Source organism: Astyanax mexicanus, chromosome 3 (genome assembly GCF_023375975.1).
Source record: "Astyanax mexicanus isolate ESR-SI-001 chromosome 3, AstMex3_surface, whole genome shotgun sequence".
Classification (NCBI taxonomy): domain Eukaryota; kingdom Metazoa; phylum Chordata; class Actinopteri; order Characiformes; family Acestrorhamphidae; genus Astyanax; species Astyanax mexicanus.
Window position 1 is genome coordinate 53932066 of NC_064410.1, and position 12685 is coordinate 53944750.

The window sequence follows — 12685 nt, forward strand, 5'->3', positions numbered from 1 at the left end:
TAAGTATTAAAATTTAGTAATGATTAATAATGTGTTAACAATTTTTAACTAGCAATTAGTTGAGACAGTATTTAACCATTTAATAATGTTTTGTTACTGGTGTAATTACTGTTAATTGTGACCCTCATTGTAAAGTTTTACCAGGATTTTCAACAAATTATTGTCATTTTTTTACTGAAAGAAAAAGTCACTCAATATTTGGTGTAACCTCAATATTTGTTTGACATATCTCACTGCCTTCCTTCCTTAGAGCTGTTTGCAGATTTCTATGCAGTTTTATAACAGAGGAATAGAAGTTGTGCAGAATATTGGCACAGACATAAAAAATATTTAATAATTTCTAATTACTGAAATGATATCCTACAGCAATTTAATATTCTGTAGGACTTTTTTTTTTTTATGGTGAGAACATAAAGATACAAATATAGTTCAGAAAAAAACTAGTGTTTTGTGCCTATGTATGCCTAAAATATAAGTACTGTACAGACAAAAGTATTGGGACACCTGTTTATGCATTGTTTCTTCTGAAATTGATCTTTTTTATTATATGGTTTTATTTAAGAGTTTAAAAAGCTGATGCTTTTGTTGGCACAACTGTCTCTACTGTCAGTGAAGGCTTTCTCTAAGCTGCTGAGAGCATTGCTGTGAGGATTTGATTGCATTTATTTGCAAAAGTATTGTCAGTGACACAGCTCTACAGCTCCAGAGTGCTGGGGGCTTGAACCCCTCTAACCCATAAACCAGTTTAATATTTGTATTTATGTTAAAATTGTACTATTACTACTGGTTTAGATATTCCTGTAGTGGAACTTGTTGCTGCACAATTATCTGCATAATATTTATGCTTTTTACCTCTTACATCTACCCATCATATTTTTTCATACCGTTCTATCTATCTATCTATCTATCTATCTATCTATCTATCTATCTATCTATCTATCTATCTATCTATCTATCTATCTATCTATCTATCTATCTATCTATCTATCTATCTATCTATCTATCTATCTATCTATTCTACTGCCATTACTTTTCTTAACAGGGACTAGACAAGCTGTGTGTTCGCATTTGCATATCTGTGTCAGTAATGGGTGCAACCTATACAAGTTGAATGCATTAATTAGAAAGGGGGCCTATAAATATTTTGAGAGTGTATTATTATTATTATTATTATTATTGTTGTTGTTAATATTACTATTAGACAAAATTGATTAAATAAAGATTTATTTTTGGAAAAATAACAAAAACTTTATCTAGGAGATGCACAGTGTATCCTCAGTTCTAAAATTGACCATATATCACAAATTATATCAGTATTATGATGTTGTTTGTCTCAGCTGTACATTGTAGTCACACATTGTGTTTGTTTGTTGTTGTTTCAGATACTTACTCAAGAGGACTGGAACGTGGTCCTCTATAACGGGATGGCTTCCTCGTCTCCGCTCGCCTCACTTTACTTCGTGGCCCTGATGACCTTCGGGAACTATGTTCTCTTTAACCTGCTGGTGGCCATCCTGGTGGAGGCCTTTCAGGCGGAGGTACATCCGTCACGCACTGTCCGCATTATTCAGTATTCATTAACATGCTGCTCTGTGTTTAAATGGTCAAACAGTATTCCCAGCAGGAGCTTAGTTACATCCTACAAACAATAAAGACATTATTATACACATTCAGCCTCCTGTACTGGTGCATGTCATCGCTGCCACATTATTTATGCACATACTAAACGATTCTTTATCACACTTTAAACTGCTTGGGTCTGCAGCTGCATATCTGATGCTGTAGCTCTTTGTTGGACCCATCTGTTTAGCTGCAGGCTGTGTGAACCACAAGCAGGTCACTAGCATGCGTGTGTAAAGCCGCTAACGTTAGCGTTAGCGCTGCAGCCCTCACACTGTGAGCAGAGGCCTCAGCTGTGAGGCTCAGGCTCAGTGGAGGGCCATGTGTGTTGATGCCAAAGGACCCGGTCCTCAGAGAAACAGAGACAGGCTGCTATTTGTGTTCATTGTCTCAACCTGGTGACTTGACTTTCAGCTGCGCTCCAAATAGCACAGTTAGCACAGTTAGCGAAGCGCTGCGTGCTGCCCACTCCAATTGCTGGCCCCCTGTGGAGAGCTGGCTCTTTAAAATGCCTCCTGTGCCTTGCAGGGTGATGCCAACAGGTCCGACTCAGACGAGGAGAAGAGGTCAGTTGACTTTGAAGAGGAGGAGAAGATGGGGGAGCTGCGTGCCAGAGGTGAATGCCATGCAATTTATTATTTTTTTTTTTTACCCATAATAAACTTTTCAGACAGTCAGTGAACTCATTCATCAACTCTTTGGTGTTCACCACAATTTTTTGGTAGAGCATATTTGGTGTCATTAAAACTTGCATACCTTAAAGAAGGTGTTGAACATATCTCAACTTCATTGTATCATCTCTGCTAGTCAGAAGATAAACCATCAAGATCAGTTGATGAGTTTGTCTATTTGGAGCATTTTCTCCCTCTGTTTGACTTGGTTTCATACAGGTACAAACGTAAACACACCAAAATAGCTATCAATAAACCATCCGAGCACATCATCTCCTCTGATTGGTCAAAGCTGTCTAGTGTGAGAGCAAAAAGGAATTATAACGAGAAGATTCTGAGTTCCAGTGTGTATATTTGTGCAGTGTGCAGCTGCTTTAACACTGAATGTTGAGAACAGTGTTTTTAACAGGACGTGCAGTGCAGATGTAGACATAGTAAACAGAGTCGCCCGGCTTCAAGCAGTGGATGCAGCACAGATTGTGCGTGTAAACAGCATGGAGCAGACACAGCGTTTGTTCATAGCAGTGGTAATTACGGTTATCTGGCTAATATATCAGATTAACCTGCACAATATCAGCAGTTTAGCTAAAATTAAAGGAATATATTTTGATAGCTGCGTCGGATCGAGACCGGATCACTTTCTTACCAAAAGTAAACCACTTCTCTAGCAGCTCTCAATCCAGTTCTTTTGATCGACACCCGAGTGTGATTACTGTTTTCATACATGCTTAGTTGAACCGCACTAAGGATACAAACAAACCAGAGTCCGTTTTAACCTAACCAAATAGTGCTGGTGTGAAAATGCCCTTTTTTTGTTGTTGTTTTGTGTGCTGTTTTTGTGTTTGCTGTCAATGATTAAATGTTAACATATTTTGCTAATTCATCTATAAGCTTTAACTTGCAATTTTATTTTTATACACAAATGAATCACATCACCAAGTTTGTCTGCAGATATTTACATGTAAATATAAGCTCTTAAAATGACATTTTAGGTAGTTAATCAAGATTAATCACAGAATATTATTGGAATAGATTAATTTTTTTTTTTTAACAATTGACACCATCCATTTATCTCTATATGTTTTATATTTTTGTATTATTGTCCCAAACAAAAAAAGATTGATTTTTAAAAGGTGTGTATGTGAAAGGGTTAAATTTATTTATTTTGTCTTTTTAAAAATGATATAGTTTTTACTAGTTGTAGGATATTGGAGTCATCCCACGGTCATTATAAGATCAGAGCTGTAAAAAAAATTATAAATATAACGTATAATCTAATCTACTTTTTGTTAGGACTTTTCTTAAGAACAAATTAAATATTCTTTTACAAAGATGTTGGTGATTGAGACTCAATTTTAAAGCAGAATTGCATTAGTTTGTGTATTCCATCACCTTCTTTGTTATACTGCTCTGTTTAAGCTCGGATGATCTCAGTCTGGCTGCCACTGTGATTGCCTCTCATAAAGAGGGCAATGGTTCTCTAGAGCTGCATAAAAATTGGCGTTCACCTGCCACAGTCTGTGGATCTGATGAGGAAAATGGCGTTTTATGTGTTCTCTGCCATTTAGTTTTACTGTTGTAGGTCCTGCATGGCAAGTCTTTTCATTTAGTGTAGTCAATGGGCTGTGGTGGTATTTTGCAGTTTACAGTATTCCAGGCTGCTGTTTGGGCTTTTTATCTCTGGTTTCCCGAAACTGATGGCACTGTTTTTAATGATCACTGACAGAGCTGAAGATGTACTCACTGATGATGTCAGCAAATGGGCATGTGGAGTCCCGTGGTAACTTGCCACCACCAATCATCATGCGCACAGCCGCCACCCCCATGCCTACGCCTAAGAGCTCTCTCGGGCCAGAATCCGTCTTTGGTTTGGGGGAGTCAAGAAGAGGCAGCGGGGTCTCCATCGATCCAAACGGCTACGATCAGAGGTCCTTGGTAAGTGGATTTTCTACTGCTTGTTATGGAAAATACAAAATTAACAAATATATATATATATATATATATATGAAATGATGCTTTTCTGCTACATGTGACCTATTTCTGGCCAATCAGCACCATGTCAGCATTTACTGCCTACTCAGCTCACTTGGAACCATGAGTAAACAGTGGTTAAAAGTGGAGAAAAAAGAACTCGATTCCATGTATCAGGTACCAAATTTGTTCGATTTTGTGTCTCTCGGCTTGTCCAGAAATGTGCGTTCTTTAGCAGTGGTACAAGTCTATACTTTCCAGGCTGTAAGGGAAACATTATTGTCATTTTAAGAACATATAACGTCACTGATATAATGACAATATTATAGTATAATAATGCTTTTACACTTTTTAAAAGATCAGTTAAGTTTTGATTATTAAGAATATTATGAATCATTATTACATTTAATAAATAGAAAAAACATTGCAGGTACCAGGTATAAATATAATTGCCGGATGAAACATATTGTATTGAAAAACCCATAAGTAACTTTTCTTTTTAAAAGTCATATGCCATTTCCATTTTTTTTTAGCATTTTACAATAATATAAATTAAGATCAATTATATGATATAAACTGTAGCTAATTAGTGTGAGTGTGCTATGGAAGTTAACTTGTGTGATGTGGTGTGGTCCTCAAACCGATCTTCAGGGACTCTTATGATGGAGCACATTTTTGATTTATCCATATGTGTTGTCAAATGAATTGGAACAAAAATCTGGGGACCATCTGGGGAGTCTCCGAGGACCAGTTTGAGAACTAGTACTGCCGTAAAGCACCTTTCTCAGGCACTCTATACCTACTGCTTCTGTATTGTATATGTATTGTAAATATATAGTTTATAATGGAAATATATGTAACTCTGCTATTTAAATGGTATATGTTTAAGTAAAATGAACATTGTTGTTTTATTCTATAAACTACAGATAAAAGTTCATATTCATAAAGTTTTAAAAGTTCAGAAATCAATATTTGGTGCAATAACCCTGGTTTTAATCACAGTTTTCATGCATCATCTTGGCATGTTCTCCTCCACCAGTCTTACACACTGCTTTTGGATAACTTTATGCCACTCCTGGTGCAAAAATTTAAGCAGTTAAATTTGGTTTGATGGCTTGTGATCATCCATCTTCCTCTTGATTATATTCCAGAGGTTTTAAATGTGGTAAAATCAAGAAAAATCATCATCGTTAAGTGTTATTTTTTTCCATTGCTGTATATATAAACAGTATATTCTCTTCCTGTCCCCTCAGTCCAGCCCACGGAGATCACCGTGTCACCCCCGGAGCACAGGCAGTAACTGGGGGAGCCGCAGGTCGAGCTGGAACAGTCTTAGCCGAGCACCGAGTCTGAAGAGGAAGGATACATCTGGGGAGAGAGAGTCTCTGCTGTCTGGTGAGGGCAGGGGCAGCTTCGAGGACGACGACACAGATGAAAACCTGTCAGGAAGAGCAGGCAGCACCAGCGGAGGTTCACTACAGCACCCCAGTTCTCTGGAGTTCCCTGATCTGGCCCCAGGACCCTGCCTGTACCCTTCAGAAGAGTACCATGACTGCAACGGAAGGGCCATGCAACTGCCCACAGATCTGCCAGCAGAGCTGAATCGGGAGGACTCTGCCAATGAGGAGGATCTGGATGATGTGAGTAAAGATCTGAACTCTCCAAAAGTATTGGATCAGTGAGGCCAATCCGTTTATGTCTTCCAAATCTCACCAAACCAGCACTGAAACAAATGTTACAAACAAAGGTCTCATTCCATCGTTTTTTAAAAGCATTGATAACATTTCTTTCAGCTAAATTAACTCTACTAAACTCTTACCTTAGACTTTCACCACATCGAAGCCCCAAAGTCCGCTCTATATCATAAAATCCAATGCAAACGGCACCCGCTTTGACCAGGCTTCCCTAGTGAATATTAAGGGACTTGGTAAAACGTAAAATCCACCAGAGATCCAATTTAAACCTACAGGTACTCACACAAGATACCTAACGCTCACTAGCTCTGTAAACAGAGCTTTAAGCTCCTCTTTGGATCATTACCGCCTGTGGTTGACGTAGACTTCTGAGCCTTTCCTGATCAACTCGTATTTCTGAGGATTTTCTTTTATTAGCTACTGCAGACAAGGGAGGCTGAAAAACAGTTTTATGTGCAGCATCCATATACAACTCAGAGAGACCTATAGTATTTCACAAAGAACAAGAAAAGTGGATTTTAGCAGCATGGCCAGAACTAACTGTTGTCTATAAGATGTTCTCCCATGGGGTTGACTTGCTAGGAGACTAATTGTCATGGTGTAATCGATTCAGCCGAGCACTTCTCAGCCTGTAATTGTTTTTCTTGGTGGATAGAAAGTTTTCTGGTGCCAGTGTGATGATATCTCTGAAAACACGAGACTCTGCATTAAAATCACTGAAATTAAGTTTTGAGAGTTATGAAATGTGGGGAAATATATAATATAATATATATATAATAATATAATTAAAAAAAAAAAAAAATATATATATATATATATATATATATATATATATATATATATATATATATATATATATATATATATTTATATATAAATATATATATATAAAATATACAAGCTACTTATGTGTATTAGATTAGAAGGGCAGAGGAAGCTTGAGGAATTTTCTGTTTTTTTACAGAATTTGTGCAGTGGTACAGGCAGAACACTACAAAAAAATATATATAAGCATGTAAATTTCAATCAAGTCTGAAATCTAGTATAAAACTCTGATGTTTTCATTTTTTTTATTAAAAAAGCACAGAAAGTTTAACTACAGGATTATAGGATTATCCATCTTATTAGTAAATTGTTTTAAATAATAGTATCTGTTAAAAGTCTCTCATTCTTCTGGCAGGTAATGCTGTTTGTGGTAAGCTGTATTTCTTGCATAAATCTAAATATTCAATCAATTAATTATTGAGCTAAGTGAACTATTTGCCACAAATTAGACCCTTCTTATTGCTCAATACAATCAAATCCTTACAGCAATGACTCAGAATCTAGCAGAAACCTTTTTCTGTACAGTAGAGACAGTTATTTTAACAAAAGCAGGATAAACTATTTTATATTACCCTGAATTTAGATGAAAAAGTGAATAAACATGCATCCCAACACTTTTGTCACTGTTTTTGCAGTGAAACACTTTCCTATCTCACAGTCTCATATATGATCTGACTCACAGTAACTCTCAATAATTCAGTTAGGCAGGTCTCTTAGGCAGGAGTTAACTGTGGCATTTGCAGACATTTGGCTGCTATTTGTGCAGTTATTGAACAGTCTGTCTGGTCTGGTCTGCTCGTGTGCTGCAGAGTTTCTGTTGCCGGTTGAGGAGGATGCTGAACGCCTATAAGCCGCAGTGGTGTAAAGATCACGAGGACTGGTCCCTGTATATGTTCTCCCCAGAAAACAAGTGAGTAGGCTTCACACAATGCACACATATACAGTTTATACCCCAGAGTATCTGCAAATCTTAAAGATCTTACATTCGTTTATATTAAAATGGTCTTAATTTGTCTTAATGTATCTTAAATCAGTTTCCCAAAAGTCTTTAAAATACATTAACTAAATACAAATATGGTTGGATGTAAAATGTTCTATGCAAGTTAATTAGGATTAACTTAATAACGTTTTTTTAAGATGGTATGATAATGGTATCAGAATACAAACAGGTCCATGTTTATTTGCAAAAAAACTGGTAATTCATATTTGTTTGAAATATTGTTTTGTCAGAAATACAGGAATAATAAGCTTTCTGTAAAGTCTGTTAACTTAATAACTTAATTACTTAATTTACTTGTCTCCTTACTATGTTGTTTTTTTGGAAAGTGGTCTTACTTTTGTCTGTGAGTGGGGTTAAAAAGTTTTTAAAAAATTACATTTATTTGCCTGTACGTGCAGATACACCTCAGAGTATATGTATTTCATTTTAAGTTTTTTTTTTCTTTCTTTTTTTTATTATTATTTTTTTATTCATTGTTCTGCTTTTTTGACCTCTTTATCTTATATTTTCTTATTTTTATTTAAAAAAAATATTTTACCTTTTTTGTTGATCTTTTTCTCTCTTATTACTGAATTCTTAAATTGATCATTATATATTATTTATTATATTTTGTTTAATATGTTTTTCTTTTTTTATATTTTTAGTTTGCCTATTTTTTTCAGTTGTTTTGGTCTAAGACAATAAAATATTATTTTTATTTTTCTCTCTCAATCCCTGTGTATTGTAAACGCTCGTATACGAGTGAAAGTAAAAGTTGATTGATTAATTGATTGAATTGATGCTAAATCTAATTGGTTTAGATTTTTGTTATGTAATATCTTGGTGTTTTGCAGGTTTCGTGTGATCTGCAACCGGATCATCTCGCACAGATTGTTTGATCATGTGGTTTTGGTCTTTATCTTCCTGAACTGCATCACGATCGCTCTGGAGAGGCCGAATATTAAGCCTCACAGCACAGTAAGCTCAGCTGCAGTGTTGTGTTGTTTTGGATCTTATGAAAGTCGTGTATTTTCAGGCTTGTAGTTAAAAGGACCTCCTGTCTTACTGAAAACACTTTAATCTTAGAAGCGTTTAGAATCCATAATAGCTCTCCAGCAGTACCAGTTATTTGCTTTTGTGATGCTGCATCTAAATATATCCTCTCAGTGCTGTTCTTTCTGTTGTTGTTTTTCTTACAGGAGCGAGTGTTTCTCAGTATTTCCAATTATGTATTCACTGTGATCTTTCTTGCTGAAATGACTGTGAAGGTATGGAAGCTTACATTTGATACATTCATTTACTAGTGCTGTGCTGTCAGTGCATGCAATTAATCTGGAAATTTTAATGCATTCATTTATTTTTACGCAAATTAATCATGTCAGTTTGGTCACATATTGGTGTTCTATTCAGTGCTATAAACACAGCATCGGTGCTTTTATTTTTGGTTATTTTTAGATAGCTACAATGCTTTTTATTCATGCTGAAATATGGATTAAATCTCATAACTAACTCTCACAACCCCTCTGTCTCAAACAAACGCACATACAGATGCATGTTTCTTGTATTTTGTCTTTTTTTACAAAAATACAGGAAAAAAACAGCATTATTTTTTTATAATAAATAACCACAGAATATTGTTGTAAATACTACATTTTTTGTTTTTTTCTAATATAATTATTTACTAATATAAATGTATAAACTCTATTTCACCAGTCTTGCATTCATTCTCTCATACTTTTAATTACACTGCCCAAAAATGGCCAAAAAAAAGTTGCCACCAAAAAAAGGTCACACACTCTAATATTTAATTGGACCATCTTTATCTTTATCTTTATTGCAGCACGCATTCACTGTGGCATTGTTTCGATAAGCTTCTGCAATGATACAAGATTTATTTCAGTCCAATTTTGCAATAATTTTTTACCAAGATCTTGCAGCAGCATTGATGATGGTAGAGTCTGACCACTGAACAAAGCAGCTCTTCTCCATCCAGCACATCCCAAAGATTTTCAATGAGGTTAAGATCTGGACTCTGTGGTGAACTCTCTCTCAATCCATGTGTGAAAATGATGATCTCATGCTCCCTGAGTCACACTTTCACAATTACAGCACCATGAATTGATGAAATATTCAGGTAGTCAGCTGACCTCATTCTTTCAGCACCTACTGTTGCTGAACCTAAACCTGCAGACCAACTGCAGCATCAACCCCACATCATTTACTGACTTAAATTTATTTTTTTGGCCAGGCAGTGTATCTAATATAAAAATTTCAACTGTTAAGACCAAGAACATGTAGGATTAATCACATAATATTGATTATTGATTTATTGTTTTTAATTAATTAACTAACACTAATGACATTGACTGTTTGGTATTGCAGGTGGTGGCCCTCGGCTTCTACAGCTATCTGCAGAGCACGTGGAACATCTTGGATGGAATGCTGGTGTTCGTTTCGCTCATTGACATTCTGGTGTCTCTAGCGTCGTCCGGTGGGAACCGGATCTTGGGCATTCTGAGGGTTCTCCGACTGCTGAGGACACTGAGGCCTCTGAGGTAAAAAAGCTGGGGTTTTTGCTTAACTATACTATAGTTTACTGTAATTAAAGGTTATTGATTTTCTTGTGAGTGAACATGAACACTGGGCGATGTGCTCATGGCAGGGAAATGTGTATTATCAGAATTCAAGCAATGCCTGAATTGAGTGGGAGTAGATGGTTAGGACATTTCACAGTGTCAAGTGTGTCCCAGGAATATAAGATTATTAGGGCTGCACGATATATCGTTTAAGTATCGTCATCACAATGTGCACATGCGCAAAAGTCGCATCACAGGACGTGCAATGTCACTTAAGGGAATTAAATCAAACATGTCATGCTGCAATGTTTTGATTCTTGACACAAGAAGTAGACTGTCTCTGTGTCTGTGTGGGTGACAGGCTGCTGCTGCCTGAGAAGCACAGGAGGAGGGAAAGCTGTGCACCTCAGTCCAGCACAGTTTTGTGCAGATATTTCCAGTTACAGCTGAATTCATGCTTTTAATCCCAGAAAAAAGCTCTTATTTACCTTTTAAAAACAATTTAAATGCCTAATTAAAGGGCCAATTACTGATGCTACTTTTGCTGTTTCCCTCTGGTTTTGAGAGCTCGGCGCTGACTTAGCTCTTGATCGGTCCGGACACGAGACAGCATGCGGGGAGGGGCGGGGCTGGTGATGTCATGGGCCCTGTATTGTTTATCATCGCGATATATATCGTTGAAAAAAGAACATTTGCAATGTAAATTTTTTTCAATATCGTGCAGCTCTAGGTGATATGATTCAAGACATTACCACCAACAGTAGACAGCTCAGTGAGTGGGAAATGTGATTCACACCGACAATCGAACCCACACACATATCCCACCCATTATTACATGAGACATGTCCCATGACTTGTGGCATGTCAGTGTTTTCAGCCAGTAAAACCTACTGAAGAGGATTGACTGTTCTATTTCTGTTGAATGTTCTTGAAATGTTGGCTGATATTTGCTCACTACTGCAGTTAAAATCATTCAGGCAGTCCTTTAAGTACTACACAGTAAAATTGCACTAATAGCGTTAATTCAACACTTGCAAATATATTCATATAAAAGTAAAAAAGTAAAACAAAAATACTTGTTTTTGCTTTAACAGGGTGATCAGCCGTGCTCCTGGTCTGAAGCTGGTGGTGGAAACACTCATAACATCTCTGAGACCTATCGGGAATATTGTGGTGATCTGCTGGGCCTTCTTCATCATCTTTGGTATTCTTGGAGTTCAGGTAAAGACTTCTACAAGTCTAAACTTTATAAATGAACAGTCTCTAATAAATAAACATCATTGTGTAGATTTTAAATAACTGTGTAAAAACTGTGTTCTATTGTTCAGCTCTTCAAGGGAAAGTTTTACCATTGTGAAGGACTGGATACAAGAAACATTACCAACAAATCAGATTGTCTGCTAGCAAACTACAAATGGGTTCCGAGGAAATACAACTTTGATAATCTTGGACAGGTAAGTGTTCGTTTGTGTTGAAATTTTAATACAAAATTTGTCACTGTGTCAAAATTTTTTGATGAACAGACCAAAAAAAAAAAATCTAAAAAATTACCTCACATAAACTTTTTTACATTCATTTTTATTGAAAGTTAAAAAGTTTTCTCTCTCCTCTAAAGTTGCTGTTTTGGAGATGCATGTTTTTCATTGGACAGCGACGATATAGTCCTGTGTAAAACGGCATATTTTGCTTTTTTATATATTTTTTTATTTTGTAGTAAACACAGTCTCTGTAGCTAATCAATCATAAAACACAACAATATCATCTATTGGTGGATATTTTGAATAATTGTCCTTTTCGAGATGCCATATTCTTTGGGCCTAGTCCTACATTTTCAAACATGAATTTGCTGATTGTGGGCAAAGGTATATCAAAGAAACACAATTCATGATGATTTTTATTTTTTTTATGTTAACTGTGTGTTAAATTTGATCAAAAAAATTGTTTTATGTTTGATTTGCTTTTCTTGCAAATAGTATTGTCTGTTAATGACCACATTATGCCACTTTCAATGTAATAGCATAATAATGATGATATAATAGTGTAATAATTATATTACAGCGCATACATAAAATTAATTCCTTATTTTTAAACAAAGTCAACAGACCAGCTCATTTACATCAATGGAATTTCCTCACAAGTACACACAGTGGGTTATATTAAGGTCATAATTGAGGTCATATATTGTATGATGAGTCAATAAATGTATGATGAGAAATACATACAGTCAATTCACAAAACATGTATTTTTCAAAATATTAGACTTCACAAGAGGAGGATAAAATGTTCTCAAATATGATTTTATTCCAAGTTATTTTAGTGCATTTCTATTGGTCTGTTAATCCAAAACTA

General features: G+C 35.8%; 1 protein-coding gene across 3 annotated transcripts in view; it reads left to right on the plus strand.

Annotated features, from left to right (window-relative positions):
* The window catches only part of cacna1ha (calcium channel, voltage-dependent, T type, alpha 1H subunit a), an 87445-nt gene that overhangs the window by 50031 nt on the left and 24729 nt on the right, over positions 1-12685 (plus strand). For all 3 annotated transcript variants that reach the window (XM_022683350.2, XM_022683349.2, XM_007247849.4), the window contains exons 12-21: positions 1383-1538; positions 2149-2236; positions 4018-4226; positions 5516-5902; positions 7591-7691; positions 8615-8738; positions 8960-9028; positions 10143-10315; positions 11431-11557; positions 11665-11790. In XM_022683350.2, coding sequence (XP_022539071.2) covers positions 1383-1538; positions 2149-2236; positions 4018-4226; positions 5516-5902; positions 7591-7691; positions 8615-8738; positions 8960-9028; positions 10143-10315; positions 11431-11557; positions 11665-11790 — 1560 coding nt within the window. The remainder of the gene's footprint in view (positions 1-1382; positions 1539-2148; positions 2237-4017; positions 4227-5515; positions 5903-7590; positions 7692-8614; positions 8739-8959; positions 9029-10142; positions 10316-11430; positions 11558-11664; positions 11791-12685) is intronic.